Source organism: Hevea brasiliensis, unplaced genomic scaffold (assembly GCF_030052815.1).
Source record: "Hevea brasiliensis isolate MT/VB/25A 57/8 unplaced genomic scaffold, ASM3005281v1 Scaf9, whole genome shotgun sequence".
In the NCBI taxonomy this organism is placed as follows: domain Eukaryota; kingdom Viridiplantae; phylum Streptophyta; class Magnoliopsida; order Malpighiales; family Euphorbiaceae; genus Hevea; species Hevea brasiliensis.
Genome location: NW_026615310.1, coordinates 1,278,170 through 1,300,872, shown reverse-complemented (window position 1 = coordinate 1,300,872; position 22,703 = coordinate 1,278,170). Strand labels below are relative to the sequence as shown.

Sequence of the window (22,703 nt, the reverse complement as noted above, 5' to 3'; positions counted from 1 at the left end):
AAACTTCTTGAGATGTGTGTGTGGATTTTGAAGGATGTCCTCCAAATTGAAATCATTTGAAGAACTCCAAAATCCATCTTGTAACTATTTGCATCAATCCTTGGTCTTGCTATGCTCTCTCTCAAATCATCAAAGCGTGGAAAAGCATGATCCATCATACTTCCCAGCACGTTTGCATTAACAACTTCTTCTCCTTGGGCTTCATTTTCATTGTTTTGACCATTTAATTCTAATTCTTTCATGGTTTCTCTCAAAGCTTCCTTCCTTTGTTTCTTTCTTGTTGGCCTTACAAAATTTCTCTATTTTGAACAATAAGGATGTATCACTTGAGCTTCTAGCTCTTCTCATAAAAGATTAAAAGTACGAAAAGAACAAACAAACACAAAAATAAAAAGATAACAAAAATAAAACTAAAAACAACTAAAATGATCAAGAATTCAATCTTAAACAAACAACAGTAATATAGAAAGATATCGATCCCACGAGGAGTTGTGTTAATGATTGAATTTGATCTAAAAGTTGACTAAATTGAAGTATTCATGAAATTAAAATAATGAATTAATGGGTAATGGAAATCTAAATGTGCAAATTTAATATTCTATTCAACAATGTATTAATTAAACTAAAATTGCATCAAATTGAAATAAGCAAGTTCAAATATGGCAATATTTAAAATGGCAAATGATTAAATTCGATTAGAAATTAACAATGGTAAAATTTCATATTCAAGCTATTTTGGGATTTTCCTAGCTAGCCCAATCCATGAAATTTATGGGTTTAAAGGAGATTAATTCTAAAATCCTTTGAAAACTCTTTGAGTGAGACAAAGAGTGCCTTAATTAACTTAATCCTACTTAGTTAAAATTAACCAAGACCCATTAGGTTCTTTAATCAATCTATTAAAACCCTCTTAACCCTTAGTCTATTTCTAGATCTAAGTTAATTAAGTCAATTTCTTGATTAACTATCACTTGGTTTGGATTAAGAACATAACTTAATGGGGCCCTTCATTAAGCATGTGAATAAGCACACAAGAAATGGATTAAACCTCATAAATTCATTAAATTGGGACTAACTTCAAATCCACAAAAATAACTAAAATATTACATCCCTTACGAATCAAAAGTAAACTACTCACTATCCATAATGATTACAAGATATGATGAGTTTAAATGGAAATAAAGCTTTAATCTAAGCTGAACAGTAAGAAATTAAATACTAGAAATGTAGAAAAATGTAAAGGAAGGAAGAAAAAATCTTGGTTAAAAATGGTGTGGAAGGTGAAAATGACTCCTCAATTCTGCCTCTCTTCTCCTCTTCTTCTTTTCTCCTTGCCTCTCCTCTAAAATGAGAAAATGGGACTATTTATAGCATTTTGACATGGAGCCCTAAAATGGTATGTTCTAGGAGGAATTATTCATTAATGAACTCTATAGGTTATGCACAATTATGCACATTTGAACGAAGGTTACAGAGCAGTGATCTTTCTTGCATATTTAGCTTGAAAACTTGTTTTGACATCTTTAATGGCAAAATTCTCTTTAGTCCTTCAAAAACACCATTTTTCCTACAAAACAAAGTAAAAATTACAAATTAATCCAAAATCGACAATTATGAAAAACTAACTAATTAACTAATAAAATTAGCTAAAAATGACTAATAATCAAATAAAAATGGTTATGAAATTAAACCTAAATGATTATGCAAAATGTATGCATCAACGGGAGAGAGAGAAAGAGGGACGGGAACGCGCGAGGAGAAAGGAAAAATAAGAAGAAGGCCGGTCCGATTCGACCGGTCCGATCCAATATGGTTTGATTCAGTCGGTCCGATTCAGGATACAAAATTTTGAATTTTTACTCTGCCTTGGGACCGAAAACGAGGCACAAAAATTTCAAAAAAATTCTAGAAAACTCAGAAACATTCGTAGAGTCCAAATATATTTTTAATTTTGCCACGTGGTTTTTAAATTAATTTTTTTAAAAATCATCAAAGTTTTATATTTTCGAAAAATTGAATCCGATTTCTAAAATTCGAAAAATTTCAAATAATTTCTTAAAATTTAAATAAAATAAAATATTAATATTTACCCACAAAATAATAAATTTAAAAATTAGGGGTGTTACAGCAAGGATCATTGAAAAATGCATTTTGTGATTGCCTTGAATTGGTTGTGCTAGATCTTAGCCATAATAATATGACTAGAAGCATTCCATCATGGATTGGAAGATTTTCTCAATTGAGCTATATGATCTTGGGTCATAATAACATTGAAGGGGAAATCCCAATTCGATTATGCGATTTGACTCAATTAAGTTTAATTGATCTTTCACATAATAATCTCTCTGATCATATTCTCCCTTGTTTAAGATTTACAAGGAATTCATATTTTTCGTTATTTGGTCCTTAAAATTTTTTATTGACCCCTAATAATTTATAATTTATATATTATGATTTAAATTGAACCATTAAAATTATTTAATTGTCATAAATAAATACAAAAGTTCAATTAAAAATTAATTATTCAAACTTTTAAATCTACAAATTAAAATTTGATTGATAGTTATTATTTAAAAATTAAGTCAAGCCAACATAATAATTTCCTATCATATAATCTAAAATTAGATGGGATTTTTTAAAATTTTTATTTTTGCTCTCCATCTCATTCTATGGGTACGATATATATATTTTTTCTTTATCTTCCTTCTTGTTTAGCTTTTTTTTTTTCTTTATTTCATTCAAACTTAAAAATTATTTTATTTATATTTGCATATGTAGATAAAATTATTCGTCTCAACTCTTATGCAAATTTTAGATGGATCAACTTAAATATACATTTATTTTTATTTGATATATCTACTTTATTATTTTACTAATCTCTAATATTTTATATCTCTTGAATTTTAATTTTTTTTAATCTTATACTATATACCATATAGTCTAGTTATTTGGCGTTTATATTTATTTTTTGACTTTTGGGCCTTTGAATTTTACTCAAGGATTTTGTATAATACATTGATACAAACTTATTTTTATTTTTTAAAATTATATAATTTATATTATGAAGTTATACAATAATCAAAACTTTATATTTATTATAGGAAATATATATATATATATATATATATATATATATATATAATGTATTATGACTAGCCCCCTAATTAAAATTTCTTAGCTTTGCTCTTGGGAGAGACACAGATGGATCACAATGATGGGAGAGAAAATAGGAGAAATTATATGATAAAATCGTGATTCTATATGGAACTACTTTATACTATATAAATATGTAATGTATTATGACTAGCCCCCTAAAGAAAATTTCTTGGCTCTGCTCCTAGGAGAGACATAGATGGATCACGATGATGAGAGGGAAAATAGGAGAAATTATATAATAAAATTGTGATTCTTTATGGAACTACTTAAATAGAATGATAATTCAATATTGTTTTCGTTAGAACTATGACTCAAAATCCTAGTAGGATTTGGAGAGAGATCTTTTCCTAATTTGAGTTAGAGAAATATTTCTTAATAAGATGGAAGTATATTTCCTATATAGAGTAGAACTCCTATTTTAGTATTATTCTTAAATTGAGTTGGACTATTAATCACATTAGGATTAAGGGAATTAACACTATAAACAGGAGAATGGTGGAAAGGTTATTTGGCTTCGCCCATAGGGAGGCTTTGCCCATGGAGAGTGGCTTTGCCCATGTAGGATTGCTTTGCCCATTAATGAGGAGCTCTTGCCTATTATAGTCTCATGGAATGAAAGAGGCTTTGGTCTAAAGTGGAGAAAGGGCATAGAATTCAAGAGGAAGAAATTCTTATCCATTGATAAGAGAGCTATTGCCCATGTAGCTGAAGACACCCTTTGTAGTGTAATAGTTTTAATAGTAAATATATTGGTTATGTCTAGAGGAGATTGAGAGGACTAACTAATGTATTTATTATAAGTGGTGAGTGATCTCTTGGGTGTAATTAGGTTAATGAGTAGTATAATTTTGAGTTTATAATGATGATTTATTATTGTTAATAGTGGAAGATGGCATGCCCGTAGATGTAGCTCTATGTTGAGAGGGTGAACCGTGTAAATATTAGTATTTTGTGTGTTTATGTTATTTCTTTGCAGTTTACATGCTTTCGCAATGCACAACAAATTGGTATCAGAGCATGGGAATGATTTTGGTGAGTTTGGTTCAAGGTAGAGCTATTGTGACATGTAGAAAGTTGCACATGCAACAATGGTGATGGTGGAGAGTTGAAATTAAAGTGGAGCTCTTAATGCAAAATCAAGAAAGTTGATGACGTGAGGATATTCTGAAGAAAGAAGTAAGTTACATCCAAGATGAAAATTGAAAAGGTTGATGATTTGAAGGGTTTAAGCTCAAGCATGAAGGACCGATGATTTGATGACACCCAATAATTCAAGGTATGTAATGGTTGATGGATTTTGAGTCAAGGTATAAATTGTTAGAATTGTGACTCAAAATCCTAGTGGGATTTGGAGAAAGACCTTTTCCTAATTTGAGTTGAAGAAATATTTCTTAATAGGATGGAAGTATATTTTCTATATAGAGTAGAACCCCTATTTTAGTGTTATTACTAAATTAAGTTGGACTCCTAATTAGATTAGGATTGAGGGCATTAATACTATAAATAGGAGAATGGTAAAAAGGTTATTTAGCTTCACCCATAGGGAGTAGCTTTGCCCATGGAGGGTAGTTTTGCCTATTAACAAAGGGCTCCTACCTATTGCAATTTCATGGAAGGAAAGAGGCTTCGGCCTAAGGTGGAGAAAGGGTATAAAATTCAAGAGGAAAGAATTCTTGTCCATTGATGAGAGGGCTATTGCCCATGTAGTTGAAGACACCCTTTGTAGTATAATAGTTATAGTAGTAAATATATTGGGTTATATTTAGAGGAGACTAAGAGGACTAAATAATATATTTATTATAAGTAGTTGTTGTGAAAAACCACACCCACACAAAATAAAGAACACAAAATTTAGTATGGTTCGGCGTAAGCCTACTTCACCAACAAATTCACTATCAATGAAAAATAATTACAACCACTAATTACTTTTCTCACCCTCAAAATCACTCAAACAAAACTCACAGAGTTCAACACATCTCTCCACTTTGTGGGCTCTCTACAATACATTCCATATAATGGCCAACCAACTATTCATATATATAGGCTACTAAAACTTAGTCCTTTTAGGACTCTAATTATTAAATTTCACAATTTAAATTCTACTAAACTTTCTAAACTAATTATACTTCCTAATTCCAATTGGACTTAAACTCTAACAATCTCTACCTCCAAGTCAAATGGAATTAGTCTTCACAATTTCTGCAAAAGTTAATTTTCTCTTGGGTACTTCTTTGCACTCTTGATTATTAATGTTGCCTCTTGCTTCCACTTGCATTCTTTCAATCAATGTGCTTCCTTCCAATTTGTAGAGATTCTTTGTACCAATCTTCTCACCCTTCATGATCACAAGAGCATCTCGGCTAACTTTCATGACTCCACCATAAATGAAACACCTATAACCCAAAGAATCCAACTTACCCAAGGAAATTAAGTTCCTTTTAAATTTAGGAACACACCTCACTTCATCAAACACTTTTACTTGATCACCATGCAGCTTGATCTTCACTCTTCTAACACCTTCAACTTTCATCTTGTTCCCATTGGTAGCTTTACTTTTTCTCCTTCCTTCTCTTCAATCACATCAAACCACTCTTTCTTTGAGTAAATATGGAATGGGCAAGCAGAATCCATTAACCAATCATCTTGTAATGGATCTTTTATTTTTTCCTTATCATCATCCACATTCAAACATTCCCCATCAACACTATCATCCATTGCAATTGCTGTAGTTCCTTCTTTTTTTTTTTCCACGACTCTTCTTGAATTGTTTAAACTCTATAAGATCTTCCTTCATCTTCATACAATGGTATTTAATGTGACCCTTCTCATGACAGTAGTAGCATTCTCTATCTTCATGGTCTATCATGGTCTCGAGCTCGATCTATTATTCCTTCTCTAATTGTTTCCACATGGATTGCTTCTACCACGACTAGAACTAGCAACAAAAGCTCCACCTTCATTACTATTACCTGTCTTCTTAAACTTCTCATCATCCAAGATAACTGCGGTAACCTCCTCCACCTTCAAAGTCCCCTTCCCAACTGTTAGAGCTGTCACTAAGCTTTTATAAGAGTGTGGGAGAGAGGTTAAAAGCAAGAGGGCTTTATCTTCTTCATCAACCTTCACATTAATACTAGACAATTGGATAATTAATTTTTTAAAAATATTAAGGTGATATCTCATATCAGTACCTTCATCCATTTTGAGTTGGTATAACCCCTTCTTCAAGTATAAACGATTTGTGAGTGACTTTGACATGTATAGGCTCTTCAATTTTTTTCACAAAATAGCTGGCGAAGTCTCCTCTAAGACATTGTACTTCACATTTGGGGCTAACGTCAATCTAATCGTACTCACAGTCCTTTGTTAAAGCTCCTCCCAATCATCATCTTTCATGATCGCTGATTGCTTCTCGTTCAATACTTTGATTAATCCTTGTTGCACAAGGACATCCTTTACGGTGCTTTGCCACAAACTAAAATTATTTTTCCTATCGAACGGCTCCACCTCAAATTTTATGCTCACCATCTTTGACATATCAAACCACAGCTCTGATACAACTTGTTGTGAAAAACCAGACCCACACAAAATAAAGAATACAAAATTTAACGTGGTTCGGCGTAAGCCTACTCCACCAACAAATTCACTATCAAGAAAAAATAATTACAACTACTAATTATTTTTCTCACCCTCAAAATCACTCAAACAAAACTCACGGAATTCAACACGCCTTTCCACTTTGTGGGCTCTCTGCAATACATTTCATATAATGGCCAACCAACTATTCATATATATAGGCCACTAAAACCTAGTCCTTTTAGGACTCTAATTATTAAATTTCATAATTTAAATTCTATTAAACTTCCTAAACTAATTATATTTTCTAAACTAATTATACTTCCTAATTCCAATTGGACTTGGACTCTAACAGTAGTGAGTGATCTCTTAGGTGTAATTGGGTTAATGGGTAGTATAGTTTTGGGTTGCAATAATTATTTATTACTGTTGATAGTGAAAGATGGTATGCCCATTGATATAGCCATATATTGAGAGAGTGAACCACGTAAATATTAATATTTTGTGTGTTTATTTTATTTTTTTACAGTTTACATGCTTCTGCGGTGCACAACAATTTTGATTTGTGGCTAGTGATATACCCAATAAGGATAAAATGCCTCCACTTTTTATGATCAATCCATTTCTTCCAACCACTTTAAAAAAATTGAATGACTTAATTTGATTGTATCTCATTTTCTTATTATTTTGTCATTCCATATAGAATTCTTAAATGAAAACTTTGCTTCATAATATTATGTTTTTGAGAACAGAGGATGAGAGACAAGGATAGAGAAAAAAGAGAGGGACAATAGATAAAACAAATTGTTATTTTTATATGGCTTGAATTTTAAGTACATCTTCATATACTCGAATTGTGACAAGGCCTGAAAGCTTCTCATTATGACTCAATTGCAATATTCTGCCCTTTGCAGTAGAGTTGTGAGATATTTGAGAAACATATTGGGATTAGAGTTTGAGAGTTCTGAGTGATTGTATCTTACTTTTTTATTACAGTGAATTTTTTTCTCATTTTGCTCGTGAACATAGACCTTACGGTCAAATCACATTAAACCCTGTGTTATTTTTCTTTTTATTTCTATAATGTGTGACTGTGCAATTTGTATGTGTATCTTAAATTTGCATGCCTGCTATAATATAAATGATTAGATAATTTGAGGGTATTTAAGTTATTTTCTTTGTTTTCTCGAAGTAATATCAAATCACTAGGTTAACATGCAAAGTTATTATATTAAATAAGGCAAAAAGTATCTTTTGACATTTAATCTTTATTTAAAAAGTCACTTGACAGCTTGATTTTTAGTTGCATTTCATTTGACACCTAAATTTTATAATAATGTTAATATTTAACTCCTCATCTTTATATGAAAAGTCACTTGTCACCTTCACCTTTCGTTGCATCCCATTTGACACTTGAATTTTATAAAAGTGTAACTATTAATTAGTTAGCAAACCGCATGAATGCACTTTATAAAGTGAAGGTGCCAAGTGACTTTTATGTAAAGGTCAATAGTTAAATAGTTAAACTTTTATAAAATTCAGATGTCAAATGGGCTGTAATTAAAAGTAGGCAAACAAAGTGATTTTTCAAATAAAAGTTGGGAATTAGATGATATACTTAATCTATTAAATAATTATATTTTTCTTATACATTAAGTTGAAATTTAAGTATCTAATTTAATTAATTAAAATTGAGAAATGATACCCAATCTAAATTAAAGGGTGGTAGCCAAAATTTAGGTATTCATGTAATGGTGTAGGATTTTTACCAATTTATGTACTAAATTTGTATACAATAGAATTTTTCATAAAAAAGAAAAAAAAGGAAAGGAAAAAAAAATCTTGAGCACCATTTCACAAAAATTTGTCTGTCGCGAAAGGGTAGTTGCATCTCTGGGTCTTTTCAAAATGGCATTGTTTAAAATTTTTCACTCCTTGAAGAGCCATTTTCTGAATTTCAATATAAAACACAATTCAGACAGCTGCAGATTTTTCCTTTTAAGATGTAAGCCAAGTCATGGATCATGATCTTCCTTCCAAAGTGCTGATTTGCTGATTTACATCCCTTATCAACCTTCTCATTCCTTTGAACTGTTATCCCTTTAAAAGATCTGACTAATAAAATAATGTTAAAGTCAGTTAAAGAATAAGATTAAAGGGAGTTAAGAATTAATATTTAACTAATTAATTCTGTAAAAAATTAGGAATAGCAATGGTTCTCCAACTCGATATGATCTGTTTTGTATTTGATTAATTTTCTTTGATCCCGTCCCGTCTTTAATATTGTGTGAGGGAGACCGGTAGAAGGTCTCCCACTCTGAATCCTTGTAACCTACCAGCATAATAATATATTATTATTTTTTATTAAAAATAATTTAATTCTATGTATTATATATTTAAATGTTATAATTTTAACAAATAATATAGGCATATTTTTAAGATTACATTAAAAATTTATATTCTAAATTATAATTTATTTTTAATAAATAAACTTATATTATATAATAATACATTAAAATGAAAAATTAAAAAAAAAGGCCTTCGTGGAGAAATCTATCCCGCCCCACTCTCCAAAGGGGAAATTCCTATCTTGGGCCTAAAATCCTATGGGGCGGGATGAGGGAGAGATTCCCAACCAAACTTATTGCTATTAGAAATGGCAACAAGTTGAGCATTTGTAGATAATCAACCTAATTGATCATAATAGGATGAGTTTGGAACAAGTTCGAGTTTAAAGAATAATACCCGTGATAAGTTTAGGTTGGATTTGAGTTTGACATATTAGGTATTCATTACCCAAATTCTTTATATACATAATTAATTAAATATAAAATAATTTTTCTTAATATTTATATTTTTTATATATATTATATTTTAAATAAATATAATTTAAATAATTTATAGAACTATTAAAATTTTAAAATATAAATTATTAATTAAAATTATTTTTTATGTAAATTATTAATTAAAAAATATATAATTAAATGGGTCCAAATATTATTTAAATAATAATAATAATCAAATTTAAAATGAATTTAAATAATTAAAAATAAATTTTAATTAAATTTAAAATAAATTTAATAATATAAATATTAATTAGATTCAAGATAGAGCTAGGGTGACTTTAATCGGCATATTCATTCCCTTGTATGGTTACCATTCTTAAAAGAAAAAAAATAAATAAAATTAGGTTGACCGAATCGGACCTGGCACAAAGGCCGGTCCATACCTAGCTCATTTAAAGCCCATTTTCATTCGCTACACATCACCAAATCTAGGGTTAGCCTGCCAGTGAAAAATCTCTCCTTCTGTAACTCGCGCCTCTCTTGCTGCAGTTTCAGGCTTCAGCTACACCAGCTTCCTCGAGAAACAGCTCTCAATCATGGCGGAGCAGGTTCCCTTCAGATCCTTTTACTCTATCGCTTCGCTGTCTTGTTTAAAACGCAACGTTTTGGGTCTTATTGTCGTCTCTGTTTATTCTTTGTTGCAGACTGAGAAGGCTTTTCTGAAGCAACCTAAAGTGTTTCTATGGTAAAATAAGATAAAAGAAAATCTTCTTTTTTTTAATGTGGGTTCTTTTGTTTTGTTTTTATTTTCTTTTCTGTTTTTGGAACCAATTTTCGCAGTTCGAAGAAATCTGGGAAGGGAAAGAGGCCTGGCAAAGGTGGAAATCGATTCTGGAAATCCATTGGATTGGGTTTCAAGACTCCCAGAGAAGCAATTGAAGGTTCGGTTATTATACTTTCATTTATATGTATATGCATCACTTCTGGGTGCTCGTATTTGTGGATGTTAAATTTTAGTAGCTGAAATGGAGTCTAAATTATCTGCTACTTAGTGTTGAATGCATCTGCAGGTGGAATAAACAAGTAGTCTTTTATCTCGTCTTGTCTTTCCATAGTAATATATGGTGCAAATGCATATGATTTTCCAGCAATTTGTTGTTGAATCATGGCTTTGTGGTATGATTTCGTAGTTTGTTGTTGATTCCATGGGAGTAAATCCAACATCTTTTCTTCATTATCAGCTGTTAATTTGGCATCAGAAATTGTGATTAAGTCACACATTTTCGTTAGGCTCTTTACTTGGGATTCTTATTGCCTGATTTGCCATCTTATTAGATGTGCATTGCATACTTCACGTTCTGTTGTGAAAAATAGCTTCCTGTGAAAGTATTTGGTTTTTTCATATGTATGGTGAAACCATATACTGCATTTAGATTTCTCTACTGCTTGATTTGGGGATGCGTAGAGATTTAGCAAGCGTAAGTTGAGTTGTTATTTAGTCAAGTTATGCTTTGTAATCAGATTATTGTAATGTATGCTTGATCAAATCAAGGCACTTTTAAACATAGTTATTAGAGGTGCACCTCAGACACAAGGCTCACCGGCTCCAACCCTAGTACATCTATAGGAGAAGGGCCAGCGACATTCACTAGGCCCTAGGAAAAAAGATTTCAACTCTAGAAATTCAATTTCATGGAATTGGCTCCATCAAATAGGAATTTGATGGAATTCTAGAAAACATTTTTTTGGATTAAAATGTCCATGTATTCCTGCACACCTCCACTTCCTCTCTTTTCACCCCTCTTTCTATCTTACCTTTCTCTCTCTCCGCCTCGCATTCTATGTTACCTTTCTCTTCCCCTCTCTTACTCCTACCATTCTTTATTATTATGCACTTGTGACATTATTTATGATGTTAACTAGGCACATGCGCTTACACACACAGACATATATATATATATATATATATATGAATTGATTTTTTTTGTTAATTTTATAGTAAATACAAGAAAAGGATAAATGAATTTAAATTATGAAATCATACTAAATATTGATTGTATGAAATTTAATTGAATTTTACATTTTAAATTATTTTTAAATTTATTTTCAAATGAGTTATAGAAATGCATTCTATGTTTGTAAATGATTGATTAGAACTTGATGAATTCCAGTGACTCAATTAGGATTCTTATTTCTTGTTCTTCTCATATTAGGCTTAGTAAACATTTTGTTTCTCCACACCGATGCGTCGATGAATTGTTAGGTCATTTTCTCTTCAGGATGGGATTTATATTCCAAACATTTGCTGGGTATTTTAGGTACTGGCACCTACTTCGCTTGAATGATCCATGAGATTGTTATGGTGAAGTGGGTGATGAAAGGACGAATGGTGACAGTGGCAGTGGACTTTTGCAGCCTATATTATCTAATAAAAATTGGCGAGAATTGGGGCTTGGGTTCCATTGTACAATGTTGCTTGGACTGGAAGCAGCAATGTCAGCTTCCAGTTGCCATGTGTTTGGGTGGTAGTCAATTCCAGTTTGACATTTTAGGATATGAAGCGGACGTTATTCCCTGCATATCATTTACTATCTCTCTCTCTCTCTCTCTCTCTCTCTCTGATATTTTAAGATGATATGATATTAGAGCTACAACATGTGTAATCACAGGGCCAGTGGTTTGGCAATGTTATATATGTTAGGTTTTGCCCTGAGCCCGAGGGATGGGCGGTACATAAATCTGTAGTTAGATTTTTAGAAGTAAGGCTGATAATTTGAAATGATAATCGTGGATTATTAATGAGGTATAAAGAAGGTATTATTTGGCTATTTTTAACTTTTTAGTTTAAAATGTATTTGTTAATTTATAAATTAATTTAAGAAAGTAATTTTATGTTTGATAAAATTATTTTTAAATAATTTAAGTGTTTACAAGTAATTTAATTTATTAAAATAATTAAAAATGATATGTTATATTCTCAGAGTGTTAAAATAAGGAAAATATTGTGTAAAAAAATTATTAAGTTAATATAGTTAAAAAGTAATTTTAAAATAAATAAAGAAAAGTAATTAATATTTTACAACTTATTTATTTTAAATAATTTTTTAATTTATAAATTAAATGAAATATATTTTACTTATTTTATAAAAAATATATTTATAATTTTTTATTTATATATATTTAATTAATTTATAAATTAATTCAAACACTCTAAATTTTCAACATTAAATCCATCAAGATTTGAAATTTTGTGAGGCCTGCAAATTTCAACAAATCTAATGAGTTCTATACTTGAAAATAAGAAGAGTTTTATGCTTAAATTTGCACATTTAACAGGTGAATTGACTTTCCTGACAGTATCTTAAATGAATTTGAGATAGAATCTTGTAAATAGCACGCCTGTAATTTTTAATTTTTTTTTAAAGTATGCCTGTAATTGTTAATTAATTTAGAATGTAATTCATTATGATACTAATTGAGATTCCATCCCCATTCCAGTTGTCAAATAATATTAATTATTAAATGCAACATTTCTTTGTTTTATTTATTACTGTACTTTGGGGATGGAACTGTTAATAATTAATACATCTTATTGTCTTATAACCTTATCTATTTCTTTGAAGTTAACCTTATCTATTTTGCACATGAGAAGCTTCCTCTTGTGAAAAGATTGTGGTGAGACATGTTTGAAAAGATTACTTTTGAGCAAAATACCTTTTATTTTTCACTTTTGATGAAGCTGTTAAGGAAATTTCATTGTAGATTTAAATAAACAAGTAGACAAATGAATGGATTTGAAGAGGAAAATTCCAGGATTGTGCTTAATTCTACTGTAATAATGCCAATGCCCAATAAATTGGTATTTTCTTATTTGATATATAAGGAATTTAATTTTTTTTATAAAACCTTTATAGAATGAAAATAATGTCTACTTTTATGCTAAATTTCTAATATTATAATTCAATTCTCAAAGAAAAATTTTGAGTATTGGATTAGAAGAGATTAATTAAGATTTTTGTTTCATTCTCAAATCAAAATATAATTTTGACACTTCTTCTGGAAGTGAGATGTTTGTGGTTTCGCTTGAAAAAAATTAAAGAATTAAATTCAATTCTCACATGATAATATTATTTTTGACATAATTTTTATTTATTTTAAAATAAAAATATTTTTAAATTAAAAAGAATTAAATTTTTTACTTATTATATTTTAAAAAATGATAATTAACAAAAATAAAAATTAGTTAAAATAAATTCTTGTAAAATTTTAGTTCCCCAAATAGGGGAATCGAAAAGTGAAAAGTAAAACAACTGAATTAGTACGGGCTGCTTGATATTAACTATTATTATTTTTTTGAATTGTTATTCTAAATTTGAAAATCTATGTCTAGGAAAATGAATTAATGAAATTTAAAAAGAATCATTTTTAAACCTTAAATAAACATTCAAATCATTTGCTACACGTTTTCCAAATTACAAATATATTTAAACGTTGATCCAACGGTGTAGATTAAAAGCAATCTTTACAAAGTCAACATGGTTGCAGTTGTCAGTTGTGGACCGCAAATTTGTTTAGGGGACTTCCATGGTTAAATGTGTAAAAAATAATTTGATTTAATATAAATATATAAATCATTTTATTAAATTTTTATAAAATAATATTTTCTTTTAAAGTAGTTAATTATAAAAATTTTATTAATTTAAAAAATAAAAATTTCTTCATTAACATATAATAATTTTTAGTAATGTTTAAAAATATCATCGATGAGGTATGTTCATCTAGTATTTCATAATTAAAATTTAAGATGTTATGTAAAATATGATAACTTAAGATATTAAAGAAATTTTATATTTTTTTAAATTAATAAATTTTTTATAATTAATTATTTTATAAAAATTTAATGAGATAAATTTTAAAATTTTATTAAAATATCTTATTTTCTATAATAAAGTAATCTTACTTTATTATAAATAAAGTAACTGTAGAATATACAATTTATTTAATGATGGTATTTTCAATTATGAGTAGTTAGAGAAATAATAGGAAGAAGAAAATAAAAATTATTGTGTTACTAATCTAATGTCTAATATCTATTATTTAATTAATATATGAGATTAAAGTTTTAATTTTTGATAATATTTTTTACAAAAATTAGAAAAATAGGTAAAATGTTTTTTTCCTAGTGATATTTGGATTATGATTTATTCATAAAACTTAAAAATGATTTTTTTTTCCTTTTTTAAAAATGACTTTGTTAATTATTCACTAATTTACATGAAAACTTATACTATCTTATAGGTAAAAAAAAAAATGTTTATTTCGTTTGTGAAAGATTGATTCAGCGATTAAGAATTCAATCTATATATTCATGTATAGTAGTACGCCATACGCGTAATCACGAAGAGAATGTACAATAATGTCATCATATCAAATTTGAATAATTAACATCAATACAATATTTTCTATAAAGTTTCTCTCTCTAACTTTACAAGGAGAAAATTTTTTTCTCAACTTCTTTATAGAAATGTCTTAATTTTCTCGAATTAATCGAGCTTTTTGATCGATGATTTTTTTTTAAGTAAGAAAAGGCTTTTTGCTCCAATCAAAATTTGAATTCTTTCCTCATCCTAGATTAGTTGCAAAATGCAACAAAGCGGGTTAAGGGTAAGGATTGCTCCCTCGTCCTCGCCCCATGATAGCTTAGAGTCGAGGTAAGGACTTTCTCACCACATGTTTTCCCGTGGAACTTTTCTTTTTATTTTTTCATTTAATTAATTATTACATAATAAATTTATTTATTAAAAAATAAATTATAAATTAAAAAAATATAAGTTTTAAACATAATCTTAATAATATATGTATATTTTTTTATTAAAATTATATTGTTTAAATACATGAATATATAGAAATAAATTATTTTTTAATAAAAACTAATATATTATTGTATAGATAGGATTCGGGGTGGGGAGATTTTCTTTTTATTTTACCTCACATAATATTAGGATCGAGGTAGGATAAAGAAAAATTGATCGGATTCGAAGCAAGTTAGATGGAGCTCGAAAACAATTACCATCCCTACTTTGTTGATAGTATTATTTTGGGTTTTTGGTCTACTGATCTTAGAGCTTCACAGTGAGGGAGACATGCATAAAATTAGGTTTTAAGAGAGCCAGATTTATTGAAACTCTCTACTTAGGTTTACAAGTATTCTGGCTCTAGAAGCCGTTGTTGCTTGGTGAGAGAGATTTAAGTATTGTAGCAAATATCAATCTCTAAGATTTTAAAGCCTTTCCTTTTTGGTTGAAGGCTATACCCTAACAATATAGGAGATCGGGAGGCCAACGAGTTTTATTGGGTCACTCTCTTGGCCATGTTAGCGGTTCTGTTTTAGATAAAATTGGAGGTTAGGAGCCGGTTGGGATTTGAGCTTGGTAAACTTCGTGATTGCCATTGAAATTTTTTATAAGTGAATGATATGTAAGTTCGATTATAAATTCCTAATGATCTATAAACTGTGCCATACCCTAAAATGATAACACTTCTCCTACTCTTAAACTTTTTTTTTAAGAAAAAAAAGTTTATTTTATCTTTTTTATACAACATAAAATTATTATTTCATAAAGCAATAAAGTAAATAAAATTTTCCATTTATAATTTTATTTATTCTTTTCATTTTATTTTCTTTTTTTTTTTAACTTCTATCTCAAAAATAATCAATTTCTTTTAGTTATGATAATACTATGTTGATTTATAATTAAGGAAAGATTTGTTGACTTCATGAATTATTTTGATTAAATATATTGTTTTATCAACTACCCAATATTTAAAATAGCACCAAATTATTGATTTTTCATTATAAATTCAAGTGTCAGTAAAAAAAAAGATCAAAAATTTTGATAATATATACTTTATTCCTTTATTATAAAATTATGAATTTTTTTTATTATAATTTATCTTTTAAGAACTTTAAATTGGCCACACAATTAATTTATAAAATTTCAAATTTAATTGCACTTATATAAATGAAATTCAAATTTAATCATGAAATAATGGACATCAGAGTATATATTTAAATTAATTTGAATTTTTTTTAATAATAATAATAATAATATGCAAATGTAACAAGACATAACAAGTCCTTAAAATTCTTAAAAATATATATATAATTCCTTAAAAAAATAAAATAAGAAAAAAAAAGGGAAAAAGAAGACAAGACATAACAGAGAGGAGACATATTCCAGCAACATTTGCGAAGGAAAATAATAACAAAAAGAAAAATCAAAGAAATAACAGAACATAAATAATACACAACCAACTGATTTTCAGCCGCGCTTCCTTTAGAAAAATATGGAATTTAGCGGCTCTTTTTCTTCTACTGCACCTTCTATACACCATCTATCCCATTATATTCCCAGAATCTTCTCTCTGAGTCACTATTTTCTCTGATTCTCTCTCTCTCTTCCACCCCCCCTCCCTCTCCCTCTATTTTCCCCTTTTCTTCTCACTTTGGATTCCCATAAACAAAAAGGAGTTGCTGCTAAAGAGTCTAAAAGCCTTTGCCTTTTCTTTCTTATTATTTATCAACATCATAATCATGTGTGTTAAGGATGCTAAGCAGGTTAACCAAGAAGTGGAAAGCCTCGGCAATACCAACATCAACAAGAAGCAGTCTTGGCCTTTGCATTGTGAGGCCTTGCATGACAAGATGGATAATTGGGATAAAGACTCTTCCTTGATTAGCTCCAGTGATGGGATCAGTGTCTGCAGCTCTTTTCCTGTATGAATTTGGCTTCTTTCTCTGTTCGCATTATGTCCCAAGTTTTTTTTTTCTTAATTTTATTTGGTGATGTAAACTTCTTTTGATGACCAATTTGATTAGAGAACATGTATGCTTGTTTTTGAAGTCATTGATGATTTCTATTGTTGATTTCTGATATCTATGCTTTCCCTATTTCTGTTGATGTTGCTGTGGAAGGTTTTGACTTTAGTTGCTTGCGCAATTATGAATTTCTTTCTGTTTTATCCGTATGGCTATGGCGAGCATATTGGCCATATGTAAATACAATTATTGCTTTCTCCCAAGAATTCGAGATTTTTGTCTCAATCAGCTATGAATTTTCTTTAATTTCAATATTTCTTTGTTTATGATGAGTAATGCTTTCTTTAGTAATTTCTTTCTTTCTTTAGTTATTGCTTTCTATAGTAACTACATGCATTCCAATTTTAATTCCTTCACTGGTGTTCAGTATCATGCCTGATAAATGGAGGACGAGTACCTATTTTTAAAAATAAAGGAGACATACAAAGTTGCTCAAATTATAGGGGATTAAACTTATGAGTCATACTATGAAGTTGTGGAGCATCGACTACGTCATGATACTTTTATCTTTCTCAATCAATTTGGCTTCATGCCCGGTCGTTCAACTATGGAAGTGATCTTTCTCATTAGAAGCTTGATGGAGAAATATAGAGATGTGAAGAAAGATCTTTGATTTGGAGAAGGCTTATGATAGTGTTCCAAAAGATGTCTTATGGAGAGTGTTAGAACAAAAGAGGTTATCTATTAGGTACATACGAGTGTTAAAAGATATGTATGAAGGAGCAACTACTATTGTGCGTACAGTGGGAGGGGACACAAGAGATTTTCCGATCCTAGTTGGATTACACCAAGGATCAGCTATAAGCCCTTACCTTTTTACATTAGTTTTAGATGAATTGACAAAACATATACAAGAGAGTATCCCTTGGTGCATGATGTTTACGGATGATATAGTTCTGATAGATGAGACGCGAGAAGGAGTCAATAGAAAGCTAGAGCTTTGGAGATGTACTTTAGAGTCAAAGGGCTTTAAGTTAAGTAGAACGAAGACAGAATACATGCATTGCAAGTTCAGTGAAGGCCAAACTGGTGATATTAGTTTGGATGGAGTGGTACTGTCCCAAAAAAATCACTTTAAATACCTCGGCTCAGTCCTTCAAGTAGATGGGGGATGTGAGGAGGATGTTAGTCATAGGATTAAAGCCGGATGGTTGAAGTGGAGACATGCCACAGGAGTTTTATGTGATCGCAAGATTTCTAATAAGTTGAAAGGAAAATTCTACTGTACAGCCATACGACCAGCTATGTTATATGGTAGTGAGTGTTGGGCACTGAAAAAGTCGTATGTGTCTAAGATAAGAGTTGCAGAAATGAGAATGTTAAGGTGGATGAATGGCCATACTAGATTAGATAAAGTCCATAATGAGAGGATTAGAGAAAAGGTAGAAGTGGTGCCAATTGAGTATAAGTTGAGAGAAGGAAGATTGAGGTGGTTTGGTCATGTGAAGCGTAGACATATAGAGGCTTCAGTTAGACAAGTAGTGCACATTAGGTTAGAGGATAGAAAGAAAAGAAAGGGTAGACCTAAACAGACTTGGAGGAGAGTAGTACAATATGACCTAGAAGCATTACAAATTTCTAAGGATTTAACCCAAAATAGTTTAGAGTGGAGAAAGCGAATCCATATAGCCAACCCCAAATTTTTAGGATAAAGACTTAGTTGAGTTGAGTTGAGTTGGAGTTCAGTTCTATTGTTTTTCTAGTTCTTTTTTGGTCATGGAATTTATTTTTTTTGGTCAGAAAAACTCCTAAGATTGGTCTGTTTATTTTGGCCTTCTTTAAACTAAAAACTTTTTTTTTTCTCCACCTTCTGCTATTGAATTCTTTAGAAATATGTTGTATTGCTGGTTGGAAAGTTCAGAAACTGCTGAAAAGTCTTTTTGCCTGCTTTGTATGGTCAACAAATTAGCGTGTAGACTTTTGGTACTAATTAAACGACAGGAATGCTATCACAGTAACCTTGATAAGGTTTCCTGGTGTTACCTTCTTTTTGTCTTTATCACATCTTTTCTGTTGATTCTTAATCATTGATCCTATATTTTATATGCTTTTGATTATCAGAAATGTAATGATGAACCTTTAGCCAATTAAATCAAACTTGCTTACTTCGGTGACAGTGACACTGACACTTGTATACTTCAATTCCTTTTTGAATTCAGGAATGTTGAAAAGTCATTGTTGCTATTCTTTTACATCTCTAAAGGAAAAGCAAAAATGGTGTTCATAAAAAAGTTGGAATTCCATGTTCCAGTAGTTGTAGTCTCGATTTTTCCAGTACTGTAATAATAGTATAGTTATTGACTTGAGCCGTTTTCTAATCATTCCTTTCAAATATCTTATTTGTTGCTTCCTGGATTTTGAGTTATGTTTGGCTTGGATACTATGAATTTCACCAAAGAAAGCCAAATGAACAAGGATAGAATATTTGGGTGGAAATTGGTTGCCAGACAAAACTTATTTCTAAAACATTATCTTGGTAATAACTCTCAAATATATTGTGAAAATTAGTTGAGGTTTCACGTAGTGTGTTTGCCTGATATAACTCTCCTATCTTAGGATCCTAATTAATATGACTTTAAATATGATACATGTAGGGTTAAGGAAAAATGTGGATTAGGTGATGGAGAATTTTCTAGTATCCAGTTCTCTTAGATGTGAAGGTCTTAAGTGTTATAATCTTAAAGCACTTGCTCTTTCCGGGGGAACTGGTGCCATGCTATGCATATTGTCTTACTTGATTCTTTAGTCTTTATCTATAAATTGTCTCCTCACTATGGCTTTAGAAAAGCATGTGCCTCCCTAATATAATGGCCAAATACACACTTTTAGCATTGATTCTTACTCGTGGGAAATGCTTGTTATTAAATCAATATTTACATATGTGATTCTTGTATATGGGAAGTTCTAGTCTATCTGTGACTTTAGATTACTTTTCTGAGTTATTTATTGCCCTTTGTCTTAATTAATTTCATATCATTGTGGCCACTCAGCTAGAAAGCATCTGTGAGGATCGAGTGACTCTGGAGAGGAAACAGAATCTTGCAACAAGTTTTATTCCTGTCCTTCGGTCAGGAGAATGGTCTGACATTGGTGGTCGGCTTTATATGGAGGACACACACATTTGCATTAGTGACTTGGCAAAGAAATTTGGTTACAATTTACTTAGGGAGGAATCTGTTTCTTTCTATGGTGTAAGTCTTCTGCCTATAATCTTATTTCTGTGCTTTATAATAGCTAATAAAAATTTATGTATTGCACAAGAATTTCATTTTCACAAGTGAATTACTTCTAAATTAATGGCAAGATTCCTAATTCTCAGCCAATTAATTCTAGGGTGGCAACTTTTTAGGAATATTGGTCTTGCACCTTTCTAATTAATGAACTTTCAAGACAGATTAACTTCTTAGGAACATGGCTTTACTTGAAGTTGTTGCTTGTAGCCAGTGGTTGGATACATACCCCTTAGCATAAGCAATTGTGATCTGGGCTTTCCCCAACCCATAAAATTCAAAGGAAAAATAATATGCAATTACTTGAAGTTTGTGACCCAAACAGTACTTGAGCAGAATAGACTTGCTGTAATTACATTGCATAAAATATTTAGAAAACATAATATGCACATACAGGGAATAATAATAAGGATTTTTCATTTTTAGTTTTACAATTTGTAATAGTTATTGCTTTGAAACAACAGGTATTTGATGGGCATGGGGGAAAGAGTGCAGCTCATTTTGTCCGGGATCATTTGCCAAGATTTATTGTTGAGGATGCAGATTTCCCATTAGAACTTGAGAAAGTGGTCGCAAGGTCGTTCATTAAGACTGATGCAGCTTTTGCAGAGACTTGCTCCCGTGAGTCTTCCTTTTCTTCTGGCACAACTGCACTTACCGCAATGATATTTGGGAGGTAAATACATTCCATCCTTTACTGCTGGTTAGCCATCACATTTCCTTGGTTGTTTTAGGAATTTGCAGCTCATTCCATACCTTTTTTGCTATTTCAAATGGGACTTTCTGGTCCATCCCAACCTAAATAACAGTCCTGAAAGTTAAGAGGTAATAATGGCTGTCTGAAGGTGTGGTTTGTTACAAAATGAGCTGTAGGTGCACAAATGAAGAAAATACACGGGAGAAACAAAAGGTGATAATATGGAAGTTATTAGTGATTGTATAGCTTGATGAGTTTGGGAAAGTGAAACAATAGTAAAGCCTGAAAAGTATTACCATATTTTCCTGATTATCTGCCTTTATCTTGGACAGGTCTTTGCTTGTGGCAAATGCTGGTGACTGCCGGGCTGTATTGTCACGGCGTGGAACAGCTATAGAAATGTCAGAGGACCATAGGCCTTGCTGTGTTAATGAAAGGACCCGGATTGAGTACCTGGGGGGATATGTTGAAGATGGTTATCTGAATGGCCAGTTAGGTGTCAGTCGGGCATTAGGTGACTGGCACCTCGAAGGGATGAAGGTGAAGAGCGATAGAGGTGGTCCCTTGAGTGCTGAACCAGAACTTAAATTGGTTACACTAACCAAGGATGACGAGTTTTTGATCATCGGAAGTGATGGAATATGGGATGTGTTTTCCAGCCAAAATTCAGTTTCCTTTGCTCGGAGAAGACTTCGAGAGCACAATGATGTGAAATTGTGTTGTAAAGAAATAGTAGAGGAAGCAACAAAACGCGGGGCGACAGACAATTTGACAGTTGTTGTGATAAGCTTTCACTTGGAGCCACCACCAAAAGTGGCAGTAGAAAGGGGAAGAGTTAGAAGGAGCATTTCTGCTGAGGGACTTCAGAGCCTCAAATGTCTATTACAAGGATAATACTCCAATACTGAGTTCCAAAAAGATTTTATTTCCTTCCCTGTACAATAAACTAGTCAATAATGGTAAATAGCTACACTAGCTTTTACTCTAGAGTCTTGCGTGTGTATATAAAATCCCTCCGGAAATAGAAACTGAATTTTTTCCTGTCAGTTATCGCTGTTGATTCATTCAGTTTTCAAGCAAATGGAATTGCAGGTAAATAAGAATCGAAAGCATGAACAAATGCTGTCATTATTTATGACATTGAACTTTTTTCTATGCCTTTTGCCCTCATGATTTCTATTTTTAATGATCACAAGGATGAGCTGGCGAAGGAATTTGCCAGAATTTTCTTCTTTAATGTTTATTCCAATGGAAATTAAAACATATGGGATCATAAGAACATCAATTTGTGCATCTTATTTCCCTGGTATTCCTTGGCTAGGTATGACTAGGCCTCAAAGAAGAATGCCCAGAAATAATATTAGTATTTTATACTGGTA

General features: G+C 30.8%; 2 protein-coding genes across 3 annotated transcripts; both read left to right on the top strand.

Moving 5' to 3' along the window:
* Window positions 1-9,958: 9,958 nt before the first annotated feature.
* LOC131177813 (40S ribosomal protein S11-like) lies at window positions 9,959-10,615 on the top strand. The gene is made up of 3 exons (XM_058142921.1): window positions 9,959-10,126; window positions 10,223-10,263; window positions 10,359-10,615. The coding sequence occupies exons 1-3, from the start codon at window positions 10,115-10,117 to the stop codon at window positions 10,540-10,542; spliced, it is 237 nt and encodes a 78-aa protein (XP_057998904.1). The 5' UTR covers window positions 9,959-10,114; the 3' UTR covers window positions 10,543-10,615.
* A 6,237-nt stretch (window positions 10,616-16,852) lies between these two features.
* On the top strand, window positions 16,853-22,479 carry LOC110651406 (probable protein phosphatase 2C 27). 2 transcript variants are annotated; one of them, XM_058142904.1, is made up of 4 exons: window positions 16,853-17,295; window positions 20,388-20,588; window positions 21,092-21,303; window positions 21,657-22,479. In XM_058142904.1, exons 1-4 carry the CDS (start codon window positions 17,113-17,115, stop codon window positions 22,216-22,218), a joined length of 1,158 nt encoding a protein of 385 aa, XP_057998887.1. In that variant the 5' UTR covers window positions 16,853-17,112; the 3' UTR covers window positions 22,219-22,479. The 2 variants fall into 2 exon arrangements, with proteins under 2 accessions (XP_057998887.1, XP_057998888.1); XM_058142905.1 differs by having other exon boundaries at window positions 17,086-17,277.
* The last annotated feature ends 224 nt before the right edge of the window (window positions 22,480-22,703 follow it).